Source organism: Vanacampus margaritifer, chromosome 11, assembly GCF_051991255.1.
Source record: "Vanacampus margaritifer isolate UIUO_Vmar chromosome 11, RoL_Vmar_1.0, whole genome shotgun sequence".
Classification (NCBI taxonomy): Eukaryota; Metazoa; Chordata; class Actinopteri; order Syngnathiformes; family Syngnathidae; genus Vanacampus; species Vanacampus margaritifer.
Window position 1 is genome coordinate 8,951,665 of NC_135442.1, and position 22,104 is coordinate 8,973,768.

The 22,104-nt window shown below is 37.0% G+C and overlaps 1 protein-coding gene across 4 annotated transcripts in view; it reads left to right on the forward strand.

Annotated features, from left to right (window-relative positions):
• The window catches only part of epha6 (eph receptor A6), a 171,414-nt gene that overhangs the window by 76,158 nt on the left and 73,152 nt on the right, over positions 1–22,104 (forward strand). For all 4 annotated transcript variants that reach the window (XM_077579686.1, XM_077579684.1, XM_077579685.1 and 1 more), the window contains one exon: positions 607–1,270. In XM_077579686.1, coding sequence (XP_077435812.1) covers positions 625–1,270 — 646 coding nt within the window. In that variant the 5' untranslated portion in view covers positions 607–624. The remainder of the gene's footprint in view (positions 1–606; positions 1,271–22,104) is intronic.

Genomic DNA, 22,104 nt, shown 5'->3' on the forward strand with positions numbered 1-22,104 from the left:
AAAGTTTTTCATTCAACACAATCGATTACATAAAAAAGTAAATTAAGAAACGTGTTCCCTGATGTTTATTTTTTTGTGCCATTTTTCTTCTTTTAATTCTTCTTTAACAAATCAGTGTCCAACTACTGGTGAGCTATTTTTAGAACAGATCCCAGTTACTCGTTACTCTCCTGGTGTTAGAGCTGACCAATACTATAGTTTTGTGGAGAAAAAAAAGTTAAATCAACCAAATTTGGACATTGGAGGTTTCCGGCCAGCAATTACCCAACAATATAAAATTGTCCATCCACATACACGCACACACGCACATACACATTCTCACCCACATACAAAATACAAAAAATTATTTAAAAAAAAATTTAAAAAAAGAGAGAGCAATGATGATGACATGTCAAATCGGTAAAATTACCGAATGAACAATACTGAGCTCTAAAGGAAAAATAAATTAATAATAATAATAAATTTATTAAATTGTCCATTAATCAATCAATGAAATCAGCTCATAGGAATCAGCCCACACGAAAGAAGGATGTTGTGTATTGAAATTTGCCATTTAAATAGTTTTCTTTTCATCTATCCCCAACCCGTTTTGTTTTCTCTCCATAGTGGGACGCCATCACAGAGATGGACGAGCACAATCGGCCCATTCATACCTTTCAGGTGTGCAGCGTGATGGAGCCCAACCAGAACAACTGGCTTCGATCCAACTGGATTTCTCGACAGGCGGCCCAAAAAATCTATGTGGAGCTTCGCTTCACCTTGCGCGACTGCAACTCCATCCCTTGGGTGTCCGGCACGTGCAAGGAGACATTCAACCTCTTCTATCATGAAACGGACGAGGCGCACGGTGTCAAATTCAAACCTGCTCAGTACACCAAGATCGACACCATTGCCGCAGACGAGAGCTTCACTCAGATGGATCTCGGAGACCGCATTCTGAAGCTCAATACTGAGGTGCGTGAGGTGGGACCCATGACCAAGAATGGCTTCTATCTTGCATTCCAGGACATCGGGGCCTGCATTGCTTTGGTCTCGGTGAGGGTCTACTACAAGAAATGCCCGTTCACACTGAGAAACCTGGCCTCGTTTCCAGACACGGTGCCTCGTGTGGACTCCTCCTCATTGGTGGAGGTGAGGGGGGCATGTATTGACCACGCTGAAGAAAGGGACACACCCAAGCTCTTCTGTGGAGCTGATGGCGATTGGTTAGTCCCCCTGGGAAGATGCGTCTGCAGTGTTGGCTATGAGGAGGTCGACGGCTCCTGCTTTGGTAAGTTTATTAACTTTCAAAAAAAACATACATTACTAATCAACACTTCTATACCAAACTAATAAGGATAAATGGTATAGAAAATTTATGAACTGATATGATAACGCTGGGAATTTTTTAATTTTTTTTTAAAAAAGATTGCAGTCAGTTTTATGCTAGCATGTCAATTTTTTTCGCCACGGTTTATCCTCTAGATAAGCAAAATAGAAGAAGAGCTGGTTACGATTGGACTCATCTACAGCTAACATGTTAAAAAAATAAAAATAAAAAAAATAAAAAGCTGCCAAATCTAACTTAATTCATGCAATATAGCAAAACCTGGTCAGACTCATTCAATGAGGCATTAGCAATTTAGACAATTAGATGACATATAGTGTGAATCAGTGACATAACCATATATATATATATATATATATATATATATATATATATATATATATATATAGATATATATATATATATATATATATATATATATATATATATATATATATAGATATATATATATATATATATATATATATATATATATATTTATATATTTATATATATTTATATATATATTTATATATATATATATGGATGGTTAGATAGATAGTTCTTCTTTAGCTCCAGATTTATTTATTTTTTGTATTTGTATTTTATTGTACTCGTACTTCTTCTGCTGCTTCTTAACACCCTTCCGTAATTTTCTTTGCCTCCTTCTTATTGCTTGCTGCTTAGTCTCTAGAGATTAAGATGAGAGATAATGTAATTTTGGCCCTGTGCAGGCAATGCGGTGGAGAGCTTGTCTGGCATCTTGTTTTGTCTTTCTTGTCTTGTTATTAGTCTGTCTATCTATCTATTCATCTATCCATCTGTCTATCTGTCTGTCTGTCTCTCTCTCTCTATCTCGCTCTCTCTTCCGCTGTCTGTCTGTCCAATAACTGGATAAAAAAAACTCATTTTAAATATTGTCCGTGAAGTGAATGTGGATTTGCAGTTTCTTTGGTTTCTCTTGGGTTGAATCGGTTTCCATGCGTGGGTGCGAACGGGCATCTGTACCGCGCATCGCCACCTGCTACTCCATGGGCGAAGCTGGTGTTGCAAATTAACCGGAGTGACTTGGTTAGCAGTTTGAACCCCAGCTGTCTGATATGAATTTTTGGATTATCCCTGGCACAATGCAATGGCATAAAAGAGACACACATCCATCAAGGTCTACTGATTCAACAATTTCACATCATTATAAATAACTAGAATTGTAGTCACGGTACAAACTGTTGTTGTCCTGATTTGGATAAGAAGCAGAATTCTACATCAAGGTCTGGATCATGATAAATAAATAAATAAAGTTATTTTGGGATCATACCGAAATAACTAATTTCTTCTTATCCAGGCTTGTATTGCACAGTCCACTGTTTACATTGTGATTGTGATGCGTATGCCATCATGGAATATGAAATTTGTTGGCCTAAATGTAAAACAAATTACAAGTCAAATGCCACTATAAGAATACTGTATGCTGTGTGCTGATTTGTAAAAATGTGTTTAATCAGATGTGCTTGTACAGTTCTCTGTGATTAATCAGTTTTCACCAAAACAGCATTGTAATCAACACATTGTGGGTTAAAAGTGCTGCTAGATCTAGACAATTCCTCACATGCATACAATAGCTGCATGTCAAAAAATGTTAAGTCCTCGTCAATGAGGACTCTATTGAGGGTAAAGCAAGCAGATGGCGTTCAGTTTGCGTTTCCAAGCGTGCTGTTGATTCTACAGATGATAATGTAATGTGGTGTATATCCACCATCTGCTTTTCATCATTCTTGACTTTTTATACTAACAAAATATTGTACTATACAATCAAATGCTTATTTTTTATATTCACATCTCCAGAAACAAATATTGACTTTTAAAACATCATGCGGTGACAGTAATGGGCAACATGATTAGAAACCCTGCGCTGTGCTTTCTATCCGTCTCCTGTCAGTCAATGAGCAACGCATTCGGGAAGCTAAGTTAGCTGATGGCATTTTTTCCACGAGCTCAGCAACCGGATTGAAAGCTTGCTCATTGCTGCCTTTTGTCAGAAGGGCTGACGGTAGTGAAGCAGGAAGACGCATGTCAATATTTCATAGATGTGGTTCTTAAGCTTGTTGAAGATACCTCGCCAGTTTTCTGTGCGCATTCACAGAACCTTTCTTTATTGAAAAATAAAATACAATTTTGTTCAAATTCAAGACATCTTAATGATTTTTTTAAGTATCTTATACTATTAAAACTGCATTTTTCTTTATTTACTTTTTTTTTTGCCGCTGTATCCATGCGAATGTGAAAATGTCCTCCCATTTGATGTAGGATGATAATTGCTAGGCTGCAACGGAGCAAGTGAAACGGTTTGAAAATGACTGACAATTATTTTCTTTTTAAATGCTTACCCATTATCCACTCATCTGCACTCATCTAATCGAGGTTACAATAAGTAATGCGAATGTCAGACGTATACACATGTAATGTGCTTCGGGGATAACATTTTATCTACCATAATGTAATTTATTATGAAGCATTACCGCCCTCCATTAGGCCTTCATTCGTTGATTTTTTCAACTTAGCACTGAATGCAGCGCTAAACACAGTGAGAAAATGAACATATTGTAATGTTTGTTTTTCTCACTGTGTTTGATAATAACACTATATGTTAAGACTAGGCTGTTATGTGCTTGGAAGACCTCACAGCAAGTTTTCAGTGGTGTCCAAAAAATTATACTGTGTAATGTCAATATTAATTGACTCATTCAAGCATTCTCTCACAGTACGGTGCAGTGTTTAACCCTATAAAGCCTGAACCATGAAATATAGGAGCGAAGATTCGGTTCTTTGTAAATAGAGTATTTATTGGTCCTTTTAAATAAACCTCAAAAAAAAAAAAATTTTAAATCAAGTTCCACATATAACTTTTTGCTTTGTGTCATATTTGATACATATGGTCACAATGCTTTAAATTCGTACATTTATAACTGTCAAAAGAATAATAATAGAAAAAAAAGTATAATAATAAACAGACATATCAAACATATTAGTATTTCCAATAATCAGAAAGAACATTTCTCACTATTAACAAGTATAGGTGTCTCTCCTTTCTCAATTGGGGTGATCCTTGCAAGGGCGCTGGAAAAAGTCATCAGCTGAGTGATACTGCCCTCTAATGGCTTATCCGTGCAATACATGTGTCAGATCATATACGTCAGGGTTTTAATGGGGGGATTTTTTTTTATAAACATTAAAAAAAAATTTAAAAAAATTTATATTAAAAATATTATACTATAATATAGGGCTCAAAATGTCTTGTATTTAATATGATAATTTTGCCTTTTATAGGGTGGCATTTTTAAAGCAGGGATTTTGAAATGAAGAAGGGAAGAAGAAAAACTAGCCGGTCCCTGTGATCTATACAGTATTTTGATGAATTCACTGCATCTAGCATAGCCAGTTAAATTTTTGGACATATCTCAATAAGTAACGTGAGAAAATGTCCAAACTCTTGACCGGCACTCTACAAGCAAAAAAGATTTGGGAAAACAGCCCCGATTTACAGCATGTAGACAGTCAGCTCACGTGTCTGTCAATATGTCAAACCTCCTGATGAGAAGTGCCTCAGACACACACACACACGCACGCTCACACAGTCACACACACACATTCTCAGATAAAGAGTGACGCAACGGTACATCATCTCATCCATAAAGATGTCAAAACAACCTTCAGCAAAATGAACATCGACATAAAAAGAGCCCAAAATACTTCAACATAAATATGTAAAACCAGGACTACCTTTCAGCTATTATATTACACGTTCTGGAAAATAAACAAAGTGTGTGCGTGTTTACTCACAGGTCACACTGCAGAGGGACACTCTTACTGTGGCATTTTCCAAAGGAACATCTTCAATTCAACAAGCGTGGCCCTTCAGACTTCATTAGCAGTGAGGAAGAGAGAGGAGATGATGATTGTGTATTATCGGGTAGCCAACAGACCACCCACTTCATGCTGCATAAACACACTCACACTTTTGCATTTATTTTCTTTATCCTGCCGCTTTTATTCCCTCTCAGATTCTCTCTGCCTGCCCATTCATTGCTTTCCAAACGTTATTAAATGCGAAGATTTGTCATCACAAATGGGCACATTTGTAAATTACCAGTCATTTAGCAGAGCTTTAGAAATTACCCTCCTTGCTTTCATGAATGCAAATCATACAGTATGACAGAATTGGAAGGCGAGGCTTTTTTGTTTGTTGTCCCGACAGCGACTGCATTAGCGTTTGCTTCTGCCGAGATGACAAAGAATGTAATTGAGAGCTCTTTGATTGTGTGTACAGTATTTCCCCTGACTTGTCATTCAACTCGGGTACGGTGATGCGGCTTCAGTAATGGCCCATGTAAATAGCTGCGAGCATATCTGTCTGAGACGAGAGCGAGAACTGATGTTAAAAGACGACATTGTATTTTTATTGATTCATTTTTTTCTGGAGAGCTCAGTATTGTTCATTCGGTAATTTTACCGATTTGACATGTCATCATCATTGCTCTCTTTTTGTTTTTGTTTTTTTTGTATGATGGTGAGTATGTGCGTGTGTGCGACATTGACGACATTAAGTCACTCTGGCTGTTTGCATTTGACAAAAGCGTCAGGAGCCAAAGTGTTTATGGTGTTTAAGTGTAGACATCACGCTGCTATTTCATACTGGTGGTTAAGTATAGCGATTAATGTTTTTTCAGAGCCGATACGACGCTGATTATTATTAGTAAATCCCATAACCCACTGAGGGGCGAATATTTGTGACGCTTGTGAATGTTGATTTCACGTCAGGGTTCGTTCAAGGTCACATCGTTTCTTCAGCGTTCGCTAAACAATCTTAATGGTTTCCTAAACAGTCTTATGGCTTCTTAAACACTCTTAATCATTTCTTAAACCATCTTAATGGTCTTTCTTGTTGCAAAGAAATTCTGAACATGTTCAAAAATCTTCTTGCGACAATAAAGAGCATTAAGACTGTTTAGAGAACCATTCAGACTGTTTTGACAAATTTAGGAATCCTGACAACCCCTGATGTGAAATCACTATTCGCTAGCGTCGCAAACATTCATCCAACCGTAGTATGTGGGTTTAAAGGAGACCGCTAACTGATATTTGGAGCCAATATTCATATCAGTAAAAGGGGAAAAAATATTGGCATCAAAATTTTTAAAAATACAAATTCCAACTCTTGACTGTGTTAAAATGTCATAAAGCATATGTTTATTTAACAACTTCTCAGATTAGCAAAATGTTTGTTTGTTTTTTTAATCTTAGACAATAGACAAATTTGTTTAAAAATTCTAAGAAAAAGTTCAGGGTTATCAACATGTCTTAAAAAGTTAAATTACAATTTAAACAAGTAAATGTTATAGTTCCCTATAGTTTTCTACAGTAAATAAATTATTAAAAATTTTCAAAATGACTGAAATGATCCATTTTCGCATGTCTTTGTTTTACTTTTGAACAAAAACAAATGATGCAAAAGGGTTCACAGGGTCAGCAGCATCTTATAAAGTTAACTAAAAATGTAAATAACTATAACTAATTTTTTTTTTTTTAAAGGACAATACCGATGTTTGTCAAAATGATGAATATCGGCACCAATAATCGACCCCGGCCGACAGTCATTCTATCCCTAATTAAGTATTCTGATTATGTATGGCAACATTTTTAATAAGGCAACGACGACAAAACAACAAATTGCAAAAATTAATTGTTTTTATGGCTTTAGATGAAAATACTGTACAATTAAGAAGTATGCTGCACAGTCATAGTACTTCGCAATCAGACCTCAAACATGCTGTATGTAAAAAAAAAAAATAATACAGTATCTGCTAATAGGTAAATGCGTGTGCTCCGATAAATGTAAACCAGCGGGTGTGTGGTGTTATCCTGGTTGCCGCATATCATTACTGCATATAAATGACAGAGCAATGCCATAAATCCCGTACATAGATCATGCCGAGTAGATGGCAACTAAAAAGAGGAACGCATGCCAACTGAGGTAATAAAATGCCGGCTGAATTAAAATTCCAGCCAGATGCTTTTTTTTTTAGGTTGTAGAAAATGAGTCTTTTTTACCCCAACATTTGGATCAATGAAACATCCACAAAAGAAGTGAGAGGGCAAAGTAAGAGCGTAAAATAAAATGCTTTGAATCCAACTGTATCAGCAAAAAAAGATTTCACAGCATACCTAGTATAGAAATGCATGAATTGAGTCAAGTGGAAGTGTAGCGTTTTTCAACTTAATGACACCTTGGTTGAAAACCAATTCAGGCATTTCTGGTAATAGAAAATTTGTAGCGAACGTACAAAAAGAAGCAGCAGACTATAACACCACTGCACAATAAATATATTCTCCTGGGCAGCTGTCCTGCATTCTGCCTTTGTTCTGCTTTAAAAGCCTATGCAAATTAGCAAGCTGCCATCATGCCACATAAATAACATTTAATTGTTTTAAACAATGTTGGAGTTTGCTACAAGAGGCGCAAACATTTTGTGTAACAAAAAAATCCAGCAATGTCTTACAAAAGTATCCACGGAAATGTTTCTCAAGTGCCGACATATACCTTCACCTCTTTTATTCTGTATGATGCAATGGTTGTCAATCCAGTTTCTTTAACATGCAAATTGGCAGCGTTTCTGTGATGTCGTGTGGTGCCACGGGCAAATTCACGGGTTCGAAAAAAAAAAGGGGGATTTATACTAATCAGTGTCAGGTTCAAACCGAGGTCAAGTAAATAGGTGGACAGGATTTTTGGGCCCGATTTTTTTTTTTGACCGGTATTGTATTTGAATGAGAACGTTGAGTTTTAACTAATTAGGGCTTTGGTATCAAGTTACATACATTTTTGTTTCTTTTAACCCTGGAGAACTTTAAGAACCCTTTTCTGCTTTGGAAAATTATGAATTATACATTAAATGACTGCTATAATTTCACTGAACACCAAAATATATGTTTTTTTCAATTTTAACCCTTTATTCCCTAATTTAGGATTAGGGCGAAATTTGACGCTTTTGGGATTTAGGGGTATTATTTCGAAAAATCTGAATAACAAAAACTGTCAGTAAACTATTTAGAATTTAAGAAAATAATCAATCAAATACACAGCTACATTGAACAATAGAATTTTTTTGTTTTATTTGTTACATTTTCGAAGTGGATTTTGAATGTACAAACATACTTTGGCCAATGGAAACAAGAACACAGGGACAAAATCACTGCTGGAAAAAAAAAAGAGGTCTTTATTTGAGTAGCAGAATTTATAGGGGCCAAATTTGACCCCGTGGGTTCTCCAGGGTTTTAATGCGATTACTTCTAGGATTTGTAATTCAATAGAATAAAATACATACAGTGTTGTTAAAATAATCTCTGACAGTGTCATTCAAAATAAATACCCGCTTTTACAGAGTTTTTAGTTACATGAATTCAGCTCTGCGGCGCTTTACCATCCACACGTCTATCTTTAAATCAGACACTTGTGATAAGCATTAGACGCTCTCATGTTGTCGCTCTTCAAGCTGTAATTGAGAACAAATGTGAAGAGTATTTAATTGGGCTTGTCAAGCAGGGAGGCGGGTTTGTTGGGCACCTAGAGATCTCTTCATCTTTTTGCATTTTAATTGTTTATAGAATAAATTATGCAAATTGCCGATTTTGCGAGTCCTAGTTGCAGCGTGAACTTTCCATGACTTCTGCTTGGCTTATTTCTGCCTTCACTGAGAGTTACTTCAAAGCTGAAAAGTGATCAAAGACAGTGGGAAAAATATTCCCCAGCGTCGCAGCACCCTGCATACATACATTTATACAGCTTCTGCCCGTCTCGACATGGCGTACTCTCTCACTCTCGAAACAAAAGCACGTGACACCTTCTGATGTTTTGCTTTTTTTTTCTCTCTCTCTCCTCAAGGATAGTCCTGTCAGATGCTGCAACATTTCAACTGATTTCCATCTTCTCTGCTGCATGCGCGTGTGTGTTCTATTTTAGAACATCAGCCAAAGGACTGAATTAGTCATTAAAGTATATGTGTAGCTCATCGTGGCCCAGATAGAATATCATAGGCCTGAAATGAGGAGAAGACTTGTCATATATGAAAGCCCACTTTGGGAGCTGTGAGACAGCTGCTACGCTGATTAAAAACGAAGCGAAAAACATGGGTTATTTGGGGGTCACAGTCACTGATGACGGGGATTTGTCTCCATGGTAGTTTGCGTAGCTCGCAGGTATAACGTAGACTTACTCATGAACATGTTTGCTACCATGAATGATTTATGGGCAGTCCTCATTAGTAGGAGGTTGGCAGTGGTGTATCGGAAGGTGCTATCGTTACCACCAAGTGGCGGTAATGCATGGTGATGACCTTTAAGCACACACTTTCATTGATTACATGACCCCTAACTACTCAGGTACGTTCGGGCTAACCACTTCCTCTGCTTTTATTTTCTACTTTTTTTTTCATTTAATTGTCATACCCTAACATTTTATAGCACATTAAATACTAAACATTCTTGTTGCACATTGTTGTTAAAAAAATATATAATATATAATGTATTTATTTATTTATTTATTTTTTTATTTTTTCTGGAGAGCTCAGTATTGTTCATTCGGTAATTTTACCGATTTGACATGTCATCATCATTGCTCTCTCTTTTTTTATTTTTTTTTATTTTTTATTTTGTGTGTGTATGTGCATGTGCGTGCGTGTGAGTGTGTATTCATTAGTTCACCTAAAACCTATTAAAAAATCCCATACCGTTCACCTAAACCGATCACTTCAGAACCCAGCCAGAGCCGTGAGGCCGTCAGGAGACCCGAGGAAGGACCAAAGAAAAAAAAGGAAAGTGAAATCCAGCACCGACCAGACACCACCCACCGGGCCACCCAAAAAATATATTAATAATGATAATAATAATAATTATCATTATTATTTTATGATATATATTATCAATATATTAATGATAGGCTTTATATGATCAGGATTCTTTGTCCGATTACTGATAAAAAGTTTAAAAAACAGACTGATGTGATCAGAAGATGGAGCAATAAATCAATATCATATTTTTTTAGATCTTTATATTTAATCTACAGTCAACCACAGCCATTTGCGGGGGATAGGGACAGGCCCAGCCCAACGAATAGCAAAAAAATCTATTTATAATTAACGGCATTTAGAATGCAAGGAAAAATTCAACACAATTTTTTTTCCGAAAAATGCTGATAAACATTAAATCTAACATGTATTGTCTTAATTCGTGGCATCCTTGGGGCAAATAAATACATTTTTAAAAAGCTGGTCTAAGTTGTGGCGCAGGTGTTGTGGCGCAGGTGTTGTAACGCGATTTTCGTGAATTGATGCCACCGTATTTCATTCATAAAAATATAACAACAGCATGGGGACAATCCCTCTGAATCATTGTAGGATTCAATACAATTAAGGAATTATTATTACTATTATAAGGAAAGAAAACTCTACCCACACTTAGACTACACGAAAATACGGTCTCTAGTGTCAATTTCAACTGAAGGTTAAGTTACCAATATATGTTTCTTTGCTCTACATAGGGCTCATTCCAGTCATCACTTTTTCATCCAGCACCTCTGACTTCAATGCTACAAGCTTGTATTGAATCTATTTTCAGTTTTATTTGGACAGTCCTCCTGTATTAAATATTTACATGCTGCGACATGTCAGGTGGCTTTGGAGTAATACCACTCTAGTTTTGCCGCAAAACAAAACCTCAATATTGGAAAGGTGAGTGAGTGCAGTGACAACATGAAGTGATTTTTTTTTTTCTTGCAAAGTGGATCATACAGTGCTATTTCCAGACTCCATTTCGGATGAAACAGCACTACCCTGCATCAGCCGAAGGCTGCTTTTTAGATGTTCCGTTTTGCTGCTGCCACAAAAAAAAATGTCTTGTGTGCACAACATTATTGAGCAAGTTACTAATAAAATGTCGTTTTTCTAATTTCTTACTAGTTAATGCCATTTCTGAGTTGACTGTAACATGGCTGCTGCATTCCTTTTGATGTACTTCCATCAAAATAACTATGAAATTCTAAAAGATGACATTTAAATTTAATACACAGAGGACTTTTAACAAGATAATGACAAACTACTTTCCCCACAAAATCCTACATTTACTATTTGTTTTTACAGCCACAAAATAAAATAAAGTCAGCTGTTAAGAAAATGTCAATGTTACAGGCTTTGCCGTTGCCTACCTCCAAATATTTTTTATTTGTTTTATTCAACATGTAGTCAGAAAAAAAAAATTGAGAACAGCATAAATAATGATAAAATATGTGTAGACCATGCAAAAAGGCATCAACAAAATCAGTGGATTTACAGCGAGGTAGAACAATGCATACAGATTTAATTAAATCTCATTTGTTCTTAAATTTACAGAGAGAGACACTTTTTACAGTGCATAATGCAAAAGTGCACATGGGAAAAAAAACAAGTTTAGTCAGTGGCACAAAGTACTCCTAACACTTGAACACAATGTTTTGGATTACTTGCACCGTTCATGTTCTTTCAGTTTCAGATTATTTTGTTTTGATTTTAAATTCTATCAAACATAAGATTGCCTTACCAAGCCATAATATTTTAACTAATACCTTAAGTAGCTGGGTCAAAAGTCAGATATGTCAGCATCCTCAAAAATCCAGCAATCTACAAAAATGTGGCATTTACAAATATCATCTGTAATAGAGCTTTATATTCTGCCTCAAAGACGAACAATGTGTTTTGTCTCTTCAAAAAAAAAAAAAGAGCAAATACAAACACAGTATGGCAGTAGCGTTGCTAAAGCAGATTTGTTTTGTTGATGTGTTGGTCAGTTATGGTCACAAAATGAAAAAAAAAAAAAAGTTCTCCCCATGTTTTTATTTATTAATAAGTCTATTTAAATGCATTCAATTTGTTAAGAGCTTTGCGAACGAAAATGGGATTTTGGCCTGCATATAAGTTGAAGCGACTGGACTCTTCCTCACTCTACCCTTCCATATATGAGCAGCAGCGGTGGAGCAAAATGACCCCAGGGCACAAAAGGCTTTAACTAGCAGTAGGTGTCTCAGTCTGTCGGAATGAAACTGCCAAGCTTGTTAGTCACACTGGTAGAATTGCGGGCGCACGCTCACACATATAAAGACACACAGATACATACACACTGTGGATGGACTTAATCCAGCTATTGAAAGCAGCAAACAGCGATAGCAAAAGTGGGTCAGGTTTAGAGAAGACTGTGGTGGCAATCCGTTCCCCTCAGATTGGATTGAGGCCTGAACTTTGGCTGAACCCCCCCAGAAGTAGAAACGTACAATGGAGCTCAGAATATACGCAGATGATATCTGTATGAATTAAAGCTGACAGCTTTCTTGATCAAGTGACATTGTTGGTGTCAGACGTAAGAAAAACAAACTAGCGAGACTGCATGGATCACATTTTACAGCACTTGATAATGAAAAATGGGTAGTGGCATATTTGATGTCCAGTCACTACTTTAAAAATTGGAATATGCTTACTTCATGCTTACCACTGTCCAACTTTCAGGGGGAAAAAAAATAAAAGGAAAAGTGCAAAACAGGCAGTTATTCCTCTGCTGACTTCTACCATGATATGCTGATGTAACACATTTGTGACAGTTTGATCGGTTTATTTATGGAAAATATTTACCCCCAAAATGTTGGTTGAACTAACATATTTTATGATCCTAAAGGCATTTGAGAGATGAGGTCCACTGCTCCTGTTGAGCCAACAAGCATCAGTCTGAATCACAAGACTAGAGTGACCAGATGTCCCGTTTTGGCCGAGATTGTCCCAATATTCCGCTTCTTTAGCCGTGTATGTCAATCACACAATATATCGATTCATGTGATAAACTCATTGAAAGGGAATTTAACCGTTCAATTCCTTCTATTTTCTTCCAAATTCACGTTTCCCTTTTTAATGGTTTATCGTATGAATCAGTATGAAAACTGTGTGATTGACATATTTATGGCAAAAAAGGAAGAAGAAAAAAACGAGACAAAACAATGGAAGGCTGAAAATCCGGGACTGTCCCGGCCAACATGACGTCTGGTCACCCTAGCAGCAGCCAGCTTCCAATAGATTGCAGCTTCCAGATTTTTAATTTTGAAAATCTGGCCAGTCAACAAATACATTCCATCTTCCCGTAAGGCTTGAACGTTTGCATACACACTGCAATATTTATAACGTGTGGATTTCTTTACAAGGCAGTCTAATAGTGGTGATATACTGATAGAACTAATCTCACAACTCTATCCATTTCTGCATTCAGATCGTGTTCAGTCGTTCGGCGAGGGAAATGGCAAATATGGCTGAAAAAACATGTACAGTATAAACTACGATCCTATGTTGTTCCTGTTGTAAAACTTTATAAGGTTTTGAAATCTATGGCGGTGGTGCTTTGTCACAAATCAGCTGACATGAATGGGTGGCCATTTTACACAGTCATTACTCTTTGTAATGCCACACAGCACCATTAGTCAAACAAGCTGAAATGTTTCATTACCCGCAATAACGTTTGAGAGGCTGTTTTTTGACACGATAACTGCCAATGGTCACTAAGACCAAAACGATACTTATATATTTATTATATGTGAACATGTGTGTGACATTGAGGCCAACTACACGTAAGTGTGTGTGTGTGTGTATGTTTATGCAATTTTATTATCTATCACCAACTGCAGCTGGCTGAGCGTTCCTTCCCACTATTTACATTACAGCTGATGTATGCTTATTGAGCAGAGAGTAGAGACTTGATTTATAGAGCAATATAGCTTATTTTATGGGGGATTGATCTGACTCTGCCTACATCACAGCAGCATTCGCTTTTGTCTTTTTTATTCAGCCTGACAGCATACGATGAAGTTAAAAGCTAAAATTATATATGATTTAACCTTCTCTGATATCGATACACTCCACGGCCAAAAGTACTGAGGCAGTGTGGGGGACGTTGATGCTAATGCTGCACTTTATTATAAAGTGGAAGATAAGAGCTGATGGATGCAGTCAGAGTAAAACAGTCAGGGCTCTTCGTACTCATCTGGACGCATGATGTCGAAAAAGCTTTAATATTACCTTTTTAAACTGCACATTCATTTTAGCTCATGCAAAAGAGTCATGACATTTTGCGTGCCCCGTGTCGTCTGTCTGCCCCACAAATTTATATGTCAGCCCTTGAGCCGGTTGTGCATGACTGCATAGCTTCAAACACGCTTGTCACAATGGCCCCTTCCTTCTGCGTGTTAACAGTTGCAGGACAGGATCATGGGCAGCGATTAACATTATGTGAGCCACAGGGCACCAGAAGACCCCAGGGTGTCAGACCAAAATCTCTGCACCCGAGCCCTGTCTGTTTGATGCCTCTGATGCACACTGTCACACATGCGGTCACAGACTGAATGGAAAGGCCACTTAACTGGCCACTGTTAGTCTATCTGGGTTTTTCTTTTTGCCTCCTTTCTGTCAGCCTGCGTTAACAAAAATGGCAGCGTGAGTGAAAAATATGTGCTACCGCTGTGCTTTTCAATGCGCTTGACAACAGACGGAACATTCACAGCCTCAGCTTTACAGATGCAGTGATGCAGTTAGTTACCATGTGGAAAGGAATATTTTACACTAGCACACATATGTTACTGTCAATTTGATTTATTGATTGATTGAAGTTTCTTTTGAATGTGCAATTGAACTTCACTTATACGAAAAGTAGATCATAATTAGAAAAAGAAAAAAAAAAAGATAATAATTACTAATATATCTTTAGCTATCTATACCAGTGACTTACACTGACAGCCAGAACTATTAAATGTCCTTCAATTAGATGGCAGCAGACACGGGCTGTAGGCCAGTCACTCGATAATGACCAATTATTAAATAAAATTAAAGTGTGGTTGATGGAAGCTTTATAAAGTGGCAAACTTTCAGTCACATTTATTTTCACCCTCAGTTTAATTAATTTTCACCGAGATTTTTTTTATTAGTGGGAGTTGGACAGCTCACGAATCCATCTGTGAAAATGTGTCTCATGCGTCCGGAATCACTTATTTGTGATTTGAATCTTTATTAATCCTGGTTATGTTAAAATTGGAACATATTAAAGAAAATTAAATCAATAATTTATGGCCATAGTTTTCAAGGATTGAGCTGAGAACCAATTTGGATCTAACAGGCTGATGCAAGGACAGACTTGTGCAGTAGGAACAAGGCGTGTGTGTCCCTCAGTTATTCCAATTTTTTTTTCTCACCCTGATCGGCCCAACAGTCTGGAAAAGTGTACATTTGGATTTATGACACCACTTGACCCCTTTCCGTTGCTCTCAAGTCCAATTTTTATGCTCTCTTTGCTAAGGCAACATACTAAAGAGTAGATTGAGTTGAGTTTTGTTTTTTTGTTTTTTTTTGTCCTACGCAACGAAAAATGCTTACAATATTAAAAATAAACCTGAGTTTTAGTATTTAATTTTCATTTCCAGTGATTTCAAAATTCAGGTGATTTCTTTATTTATTTTTTTAAGGCACATTTCCTAGGTTATCATAATCATCAGAGGTTTAAAAAAATATATCTAATGATCTAGGACATACGGAAGCGTATTGCATTCACTTGGGGAAAAAAAACTCGGTTGCTTTGTTTTTTTTTTGAGTATTATTTTTTTTTTCTTTCTGTTTTTCTGAATATTTTTTTCAGTTTTACAGATTTTTTTTCTGTCAAAAAAATATTCTGAAAAACAGGAGAAAAAAATATTCAGAAAAACAGAGGAAAATATATTTTTTTACAACAGAAAAAAAAATTATAAAAAAAACAGGGGAATTTTTTTTAAAAATTTTTTTCAAGTGAATGCAATACGCTTCCGTAAGGACAGTATTTGTTTTAAAATTATTTATATATATATATATATATATATACATATATATATATATATATTAGTTTACTGATTCTTGAGTCAAACAGACTGGTAGAAAAACTCGTACATTACTTTTTACCTGAGCAACTTGAGTCATTTGGATCAATTCTTCAATAGATACCGGACAGCAATCCATTTGGCTGGCATGACACTTTGGTATGTAGCGGACAACTTCCACATATTTGCATTTGGTTCTGCAGCGTAGAGGAATGTGCCTTCCATCACGCGCCTTAGGGGACAGAAAGGGTTCCAGTTATTTCTCTTCACTGTGGGATGCAAGCAATAAGTGTTTATCTGAAGAACAGAAGAAGCGAATTATATGGAAAAAAAAAAGAATCGAGAGGCACCAGAGAGTAGGTGACGCAGGACAGAATCACGGTTTGGATTGTTTTGGTTGTTTAAGAGCTCAGAGGGACCAGCAACAGGGAAAACAGATGTTCGACTCATTGTTGCAAATAGGATTTTTACACTTGATATGGACACAGACAAAAGACGCAACAACAAATACGACTTTCCAAAAGAAGATTTTACTGTCATTACTGTAGATGCTGCAAGTAACAGGATGACAACAATCCACTACTTGGCTTGTTCTTGTTGCGGCTCTGTCTCAACTTCTTTTTGACAACCAGCAAGAACAACCCCAGTGATCACAAACCCTGAGGGAGTCTCGGTTGCCAGGGACCACAGACTGCTATCCTTCGAGCGATGAAAGCGCTCAATAAAAGGATAGTTATGCATATGGATCTGTAGAATCCCATTAACTGTCCAGGGAGACAACTGGTTCTTCTGTGATGAGGAAAATAATTGCTTTTAGTGCCGTAAAATACTTTTTGTTAGAAAAGAAAAAATTGATTGTCAGGATTCAGAACTTGACTAATGCATCCACTTGTTGTCATTAAGGATCCTTTATTCATTGGAAAATTAGGGAACATGCCCCCAAACAAAATCTGTGCCTTTAAAGTCTCAATCAGTTGCAGACATTTTGTGTCATTGAACCAATTATACTGGAAAGTCCATTATGATGTTTGACACACATTTTCTGGTTACACATTAACAATTTTTCTCTAAAAATCAACAGGCTTAATAGCGGACATGCAATTGAATGTCATATGACTTGCTTAATTTAGTAGATGGTTTCTAAATGCGAAGTGCATCCTGGGTTTTCTAATCAAATATCTAACTTGGGCCCAAGCAGTGACTGATGCGAGATCCCGATTGATTTCAGGAATTATTATTGTTCACCGCAAATAATTCACATCGGGCCTGGCGAAACATTTGCCGTTTCAAAATTTTCATAAATGGGTCTATAGCGCCCCCTAATGAAGTTTAAATGAGCCATGTGTACAAGCTCTATGATATATTTGAGGCATATGTAACAGCTTGACCTACAAAAAAGAAGAAAAAAAAGTCTCTTGGAGCTATATGCTAAATCTAGCAAGAAGTCAGCCATTTTGAAATTTATTTTGGCCCCACTTCTGGCCTATTATAAAGGTCATATTTTCAAGAACCTCTTCTAGAGATTTGATCTGATTGTCTCGAAACCGTGGGTGTCTCATGTAAAGATGTTCAAGATGCAAAAGTAAAAGCAATGCTTTTCATTTTTCCCAACGCTGTTGCCGTGGCGATGCGCTGTTTGGCATAAAAAAAAAAATAATGCTGATTTCAGTGGTGTAAAAATGTGTGAAAAATAATGATCACCAGATCAGACCTGGCAAAAATAAAATGAAAATACATATGTAAAGGTTTTGGTGCCATTTTCCAAAAAATTTAAATTCATTGTGCCGGTAACCCAATGTGGCCAGTTGAACACGTTCAAGAGGATACCGTGTTTGCAAAACACCACTTTGAATATCTGACTGAACAGTTTCACACTTTCCATGTTATATAACCATTTTCTTTTTCTTTTTAGAGTAGCACATCACCAAGAAACCGGTAGGAACTGGAATGTGCAAAAATGAAACCGTCTCTTCTCTCATTTCTACGCAATCATATTGATGTTTCAGTGTTCAGAAAATGCCATGCTGAAGGTTCAACAGCCCACACAAGTGTGTGCGTGCGTGCATATACACACGGTGTTCCGATGGGTCTGTCTGATAGTGCTGTCAGTGTCACTGGATGCTCAAGAGAATCTGTTAGTAGATCCATCTGGCCATGCAATTAGCTGGTAAAGGGATTTTTTTTTTTTTTTTTTTTGCTGGCATTTTTTATTGTTTTTCTCAGTTGCAGATGCGAAATAAATATGCTGTGACAGTTCTGTCAAGAAGTCTTGACGGGGGTGAAACATTTGGGAGAGGCTTGTCTATAGTATCCATGGATTACCATAAGAAGGGAACTCATCCTTCTGTGTGTTTATCATATTAGATTTTTTTTTTTTCTCCACAATGCAATATTGCGTCTTGCTCACTAATTATCTAACCTGAAAATGAATCTTGATACCACTGCTCCTTTTGGGATTGCTTTTTGCAAATGGCTTTCCTGGAAAATAAATACAGACTTTGTGACAGATGCTCAAGGTTACCTATAGAGTCAGATCATTTCCTCTTATAATCACAGGCATTATGTGGGCTTCCAACACACCTCTCTGCAATCTCTCCGAAGGAGAAGCTCAAATGGATTGCTTCCGCAGACGTGCCAGAATATTAAACTGCTTAAACATTTTTTTTTCCTTTACAAAACTTTGAGATTGAACTGTGAGGATTCTTTTGTAGAGACACTGAAACTGTGAAAAAGAAAAAAAAAGAAAAAAGGACTTAACAGTTTTCACGTCTCGCTAACGCTAGCTTCTTAGCTTAGCATTAACAAGCATTTCAGTGCTCTATGACCTTCTTGCCAAAGCTTTACCAAACTATATGGAGGCAGATTTACAGTTATGATTTTTAGTGCCAGCTTACTCCCATTTACTGTAAGTTTATTGCGCTGGTGCCAGGATCACCCCGGAAAGGGCAAAGCAGGCCAGCAGACATTTAATGAAGCCCACTTTGCTGACTGTCTGTCTGATAACCAATAAGAAGAAGCTAGGAAATGAGAATTCAAGTCCAAGTTTATTTATTACTTCATTCAAGTTACGACATTTAGTTTTATAGATTTAAAAGTAAACTCTATTATAAACACCTGACTGTTTCGTGGAACCATATTACACCGTGCAGTATCATAAACATTATGGGAATGTATATAACTTGACATTTCTATTTTCAGTCTGTCACCACATGCATCGCAATAACCTAGCCATCTCAACTGATTTCATTTGGGTCTGAATTTATGAAAACATTGGCTGTGGCATTTAAACACTTTTTGTAATCCATCTCTTTATGTTTATTTCAGAAGTTAATATATAGGCCTACCGTATTTTTGCTCTGCCACAATAATTACGTATTTGCAGGTAAACTTGTATGCATTATATTTTAGAATTAATATCATCTTTTATCAAATCTAGCAGTTTAGTATTCACAGTTTCTCTTTAAGTGTAATACCAAAAACACATTAGCCACCTAAACACTACTTGAAACAGCACATAAGCTTTTTTACTGCACAGTATTTAAATGCATATGCATGTGGATAAGCTAATGGCTTTTAGCATCATCCACTCGCATCAGGCATTTTTTAATATGTTTGAACTGCTGGAAAACTCCACTGGGGTTTGATTGCAAGGGAAACACAAAGATATGTACTTAATTAAATCCCTTTACTGGGCTTTATTTGCATTTTATTTAGAGGCGGAGCAACACAGTTAATGATGTTGTGATTTACAAAACAACTCTTGTTGGGAATCAGAAACTGCATGTTTTTTCTTCTTCTTCTGCGTTTATATATAGAAGAGACAGGCTGGCTTGAGGGAGCTTTTGGCTCAGTGAAATTATTTGAGAGCAGCACACTGAAGAAGTTAAACTGATTTCAATATAGTTTTGTTGATATTGTGTCTGTGTGCGAGCGGTAGACCCTCGGGACTCTTGTGGATGTATTATGCAGGCTTTGAACAACATCATAGCCGCATTATGACAAATGCGCTGAACTCAAATAAAACATACAGCCATCCGGTGTGAAGTAAGTTATGGTTGGTTGACATAAAAGAGAAAGTTTCACGTATGGACGGCAACGTTGTCAAAACAATCACAAACATACATGCAAATGTTATGCCATGAGTGTGAGGTGAGATGTGCGTCTCTGTTGGTCATAGTAGTAAACATTGATTGATTTAAAGCTCAAGTTTTTGCCATATGAACAGAGATCCAGAGCTTATTGTCATTTCGGTTTTAATAAAGTATTGGTAATCTTGGATATTAAATCCGACATTTTATGGTGACGGTTGATTTTTGCGCAACTTCATGATTGATCTTAGGGATGTTCAATACCACATTTTTTTTCAAACCGATACGATACTCAACTCTTGTGTAGTCACGGACAGAGGTGGCAAATCCAAGTCCAGAGAGTAAAAATCTTGCCACAGTTTGGCTTTAGCCCAAGGTTCTAGCTAGCTAGCTCCCATGGTGCTCGTTTACCTGCTCGTTTAGCATCAGGAGCTTAAGCTGTGGCAGGGTTTTTTTTTTGTTTTTTTTAGGTGCTTCTAGCTAGCTCCCTAGCTATCTCCCATGGTGCTTGTTTACCTGCTGCTAGCTAGCTCCCTAGCTATCTCCCATGGTGCTTGTTTACCTGCTAGGGAGCTAGCTAGTAGCACCTTAAAGTAAAAAACCCTGCCACAGCTTTAGCTCCTAATGCTAAACGAGCAGGTAAACGAGCACCAATGGAGCTAGCTAGGGAGCTAGCTAGCTAACACCTTGTGATAAAGCCAAACTGTGGCAGGGTTTTTACTTTCTGGGCCTGGATTTGCCACCTCTGGTCACCGATGCCAGATACCAATACCATTAGTATATAAAATCCTTCCCAAAAAATGACAGAGATTTTTAAAGAATGACCTACATATTGTAATATAGTATTTTTACATTTACATGCAATTAATGGCAATTTTCTATTCTTCTCATTTCTAATTCCTGATTGCAAGATGGCCACTAGAGGATGACCGATACTGGTATTGGCCACTGTTGCGAGAATTGATACTTTAAAATAAGGCTGCTATCGGCACTGATACCTTACCTGGCATCGGTACTCGCACATCCCCAATTGATCTAATGTATGTAGATCAAAATCAGGTACTTGTTGTGGAGTAGATCTTTTCCTCCGTGTGTTCGTTTTCTTTCGGGTAGTGAGAATGTTGGTTATCTGGATACAGGCTGGAGATCAATGAACAGTTCCTTCAAAGCTTTTATTTCTACAGAATATTCCGGGCACAAGTGAGTTACAGACAATGGCTGTAGCCTCTCACAAATGCGAAGATTACAGAGGATTTACAATATTCTTATACTATCTTGAAGGGCGGTACCACACAGTTTCCAGTAAACAGTTCAACCGGAGTTGACCGGACATGAGATAAAACGCAAGGACATCATTCAAACCCAAAGCCCATTTGAGGAATAGAGGTTATTCAGTCACGACTGCACCTGGCAGAAATTGCGATAACACTCACAAGGATACATCCGCAGAACAAAGCTCTACTGAGGAAATGAGGAAATTAAAACAGTTATGACTAAATCTGTGCAGAAGATACATTTCATACTCTATTAATTTTGCTGATGTCATTGTAAAAAATACAAACTTGTCAAGCGACAGTGAGCTCTTTTTGTATTGGTTCAATTAAGGTCAGCCTTTGATCTTAAACAAAGCATGGTGATTTATAACGATAGTCTGTTCACTGTTACCATGGCATTAAACACCCCCCACCCCAAATTATTTTCTTTTTTTAACCTTTGCTACTTTCCATCACAAGTACAGCCCCGTGTGTGTTATCTGA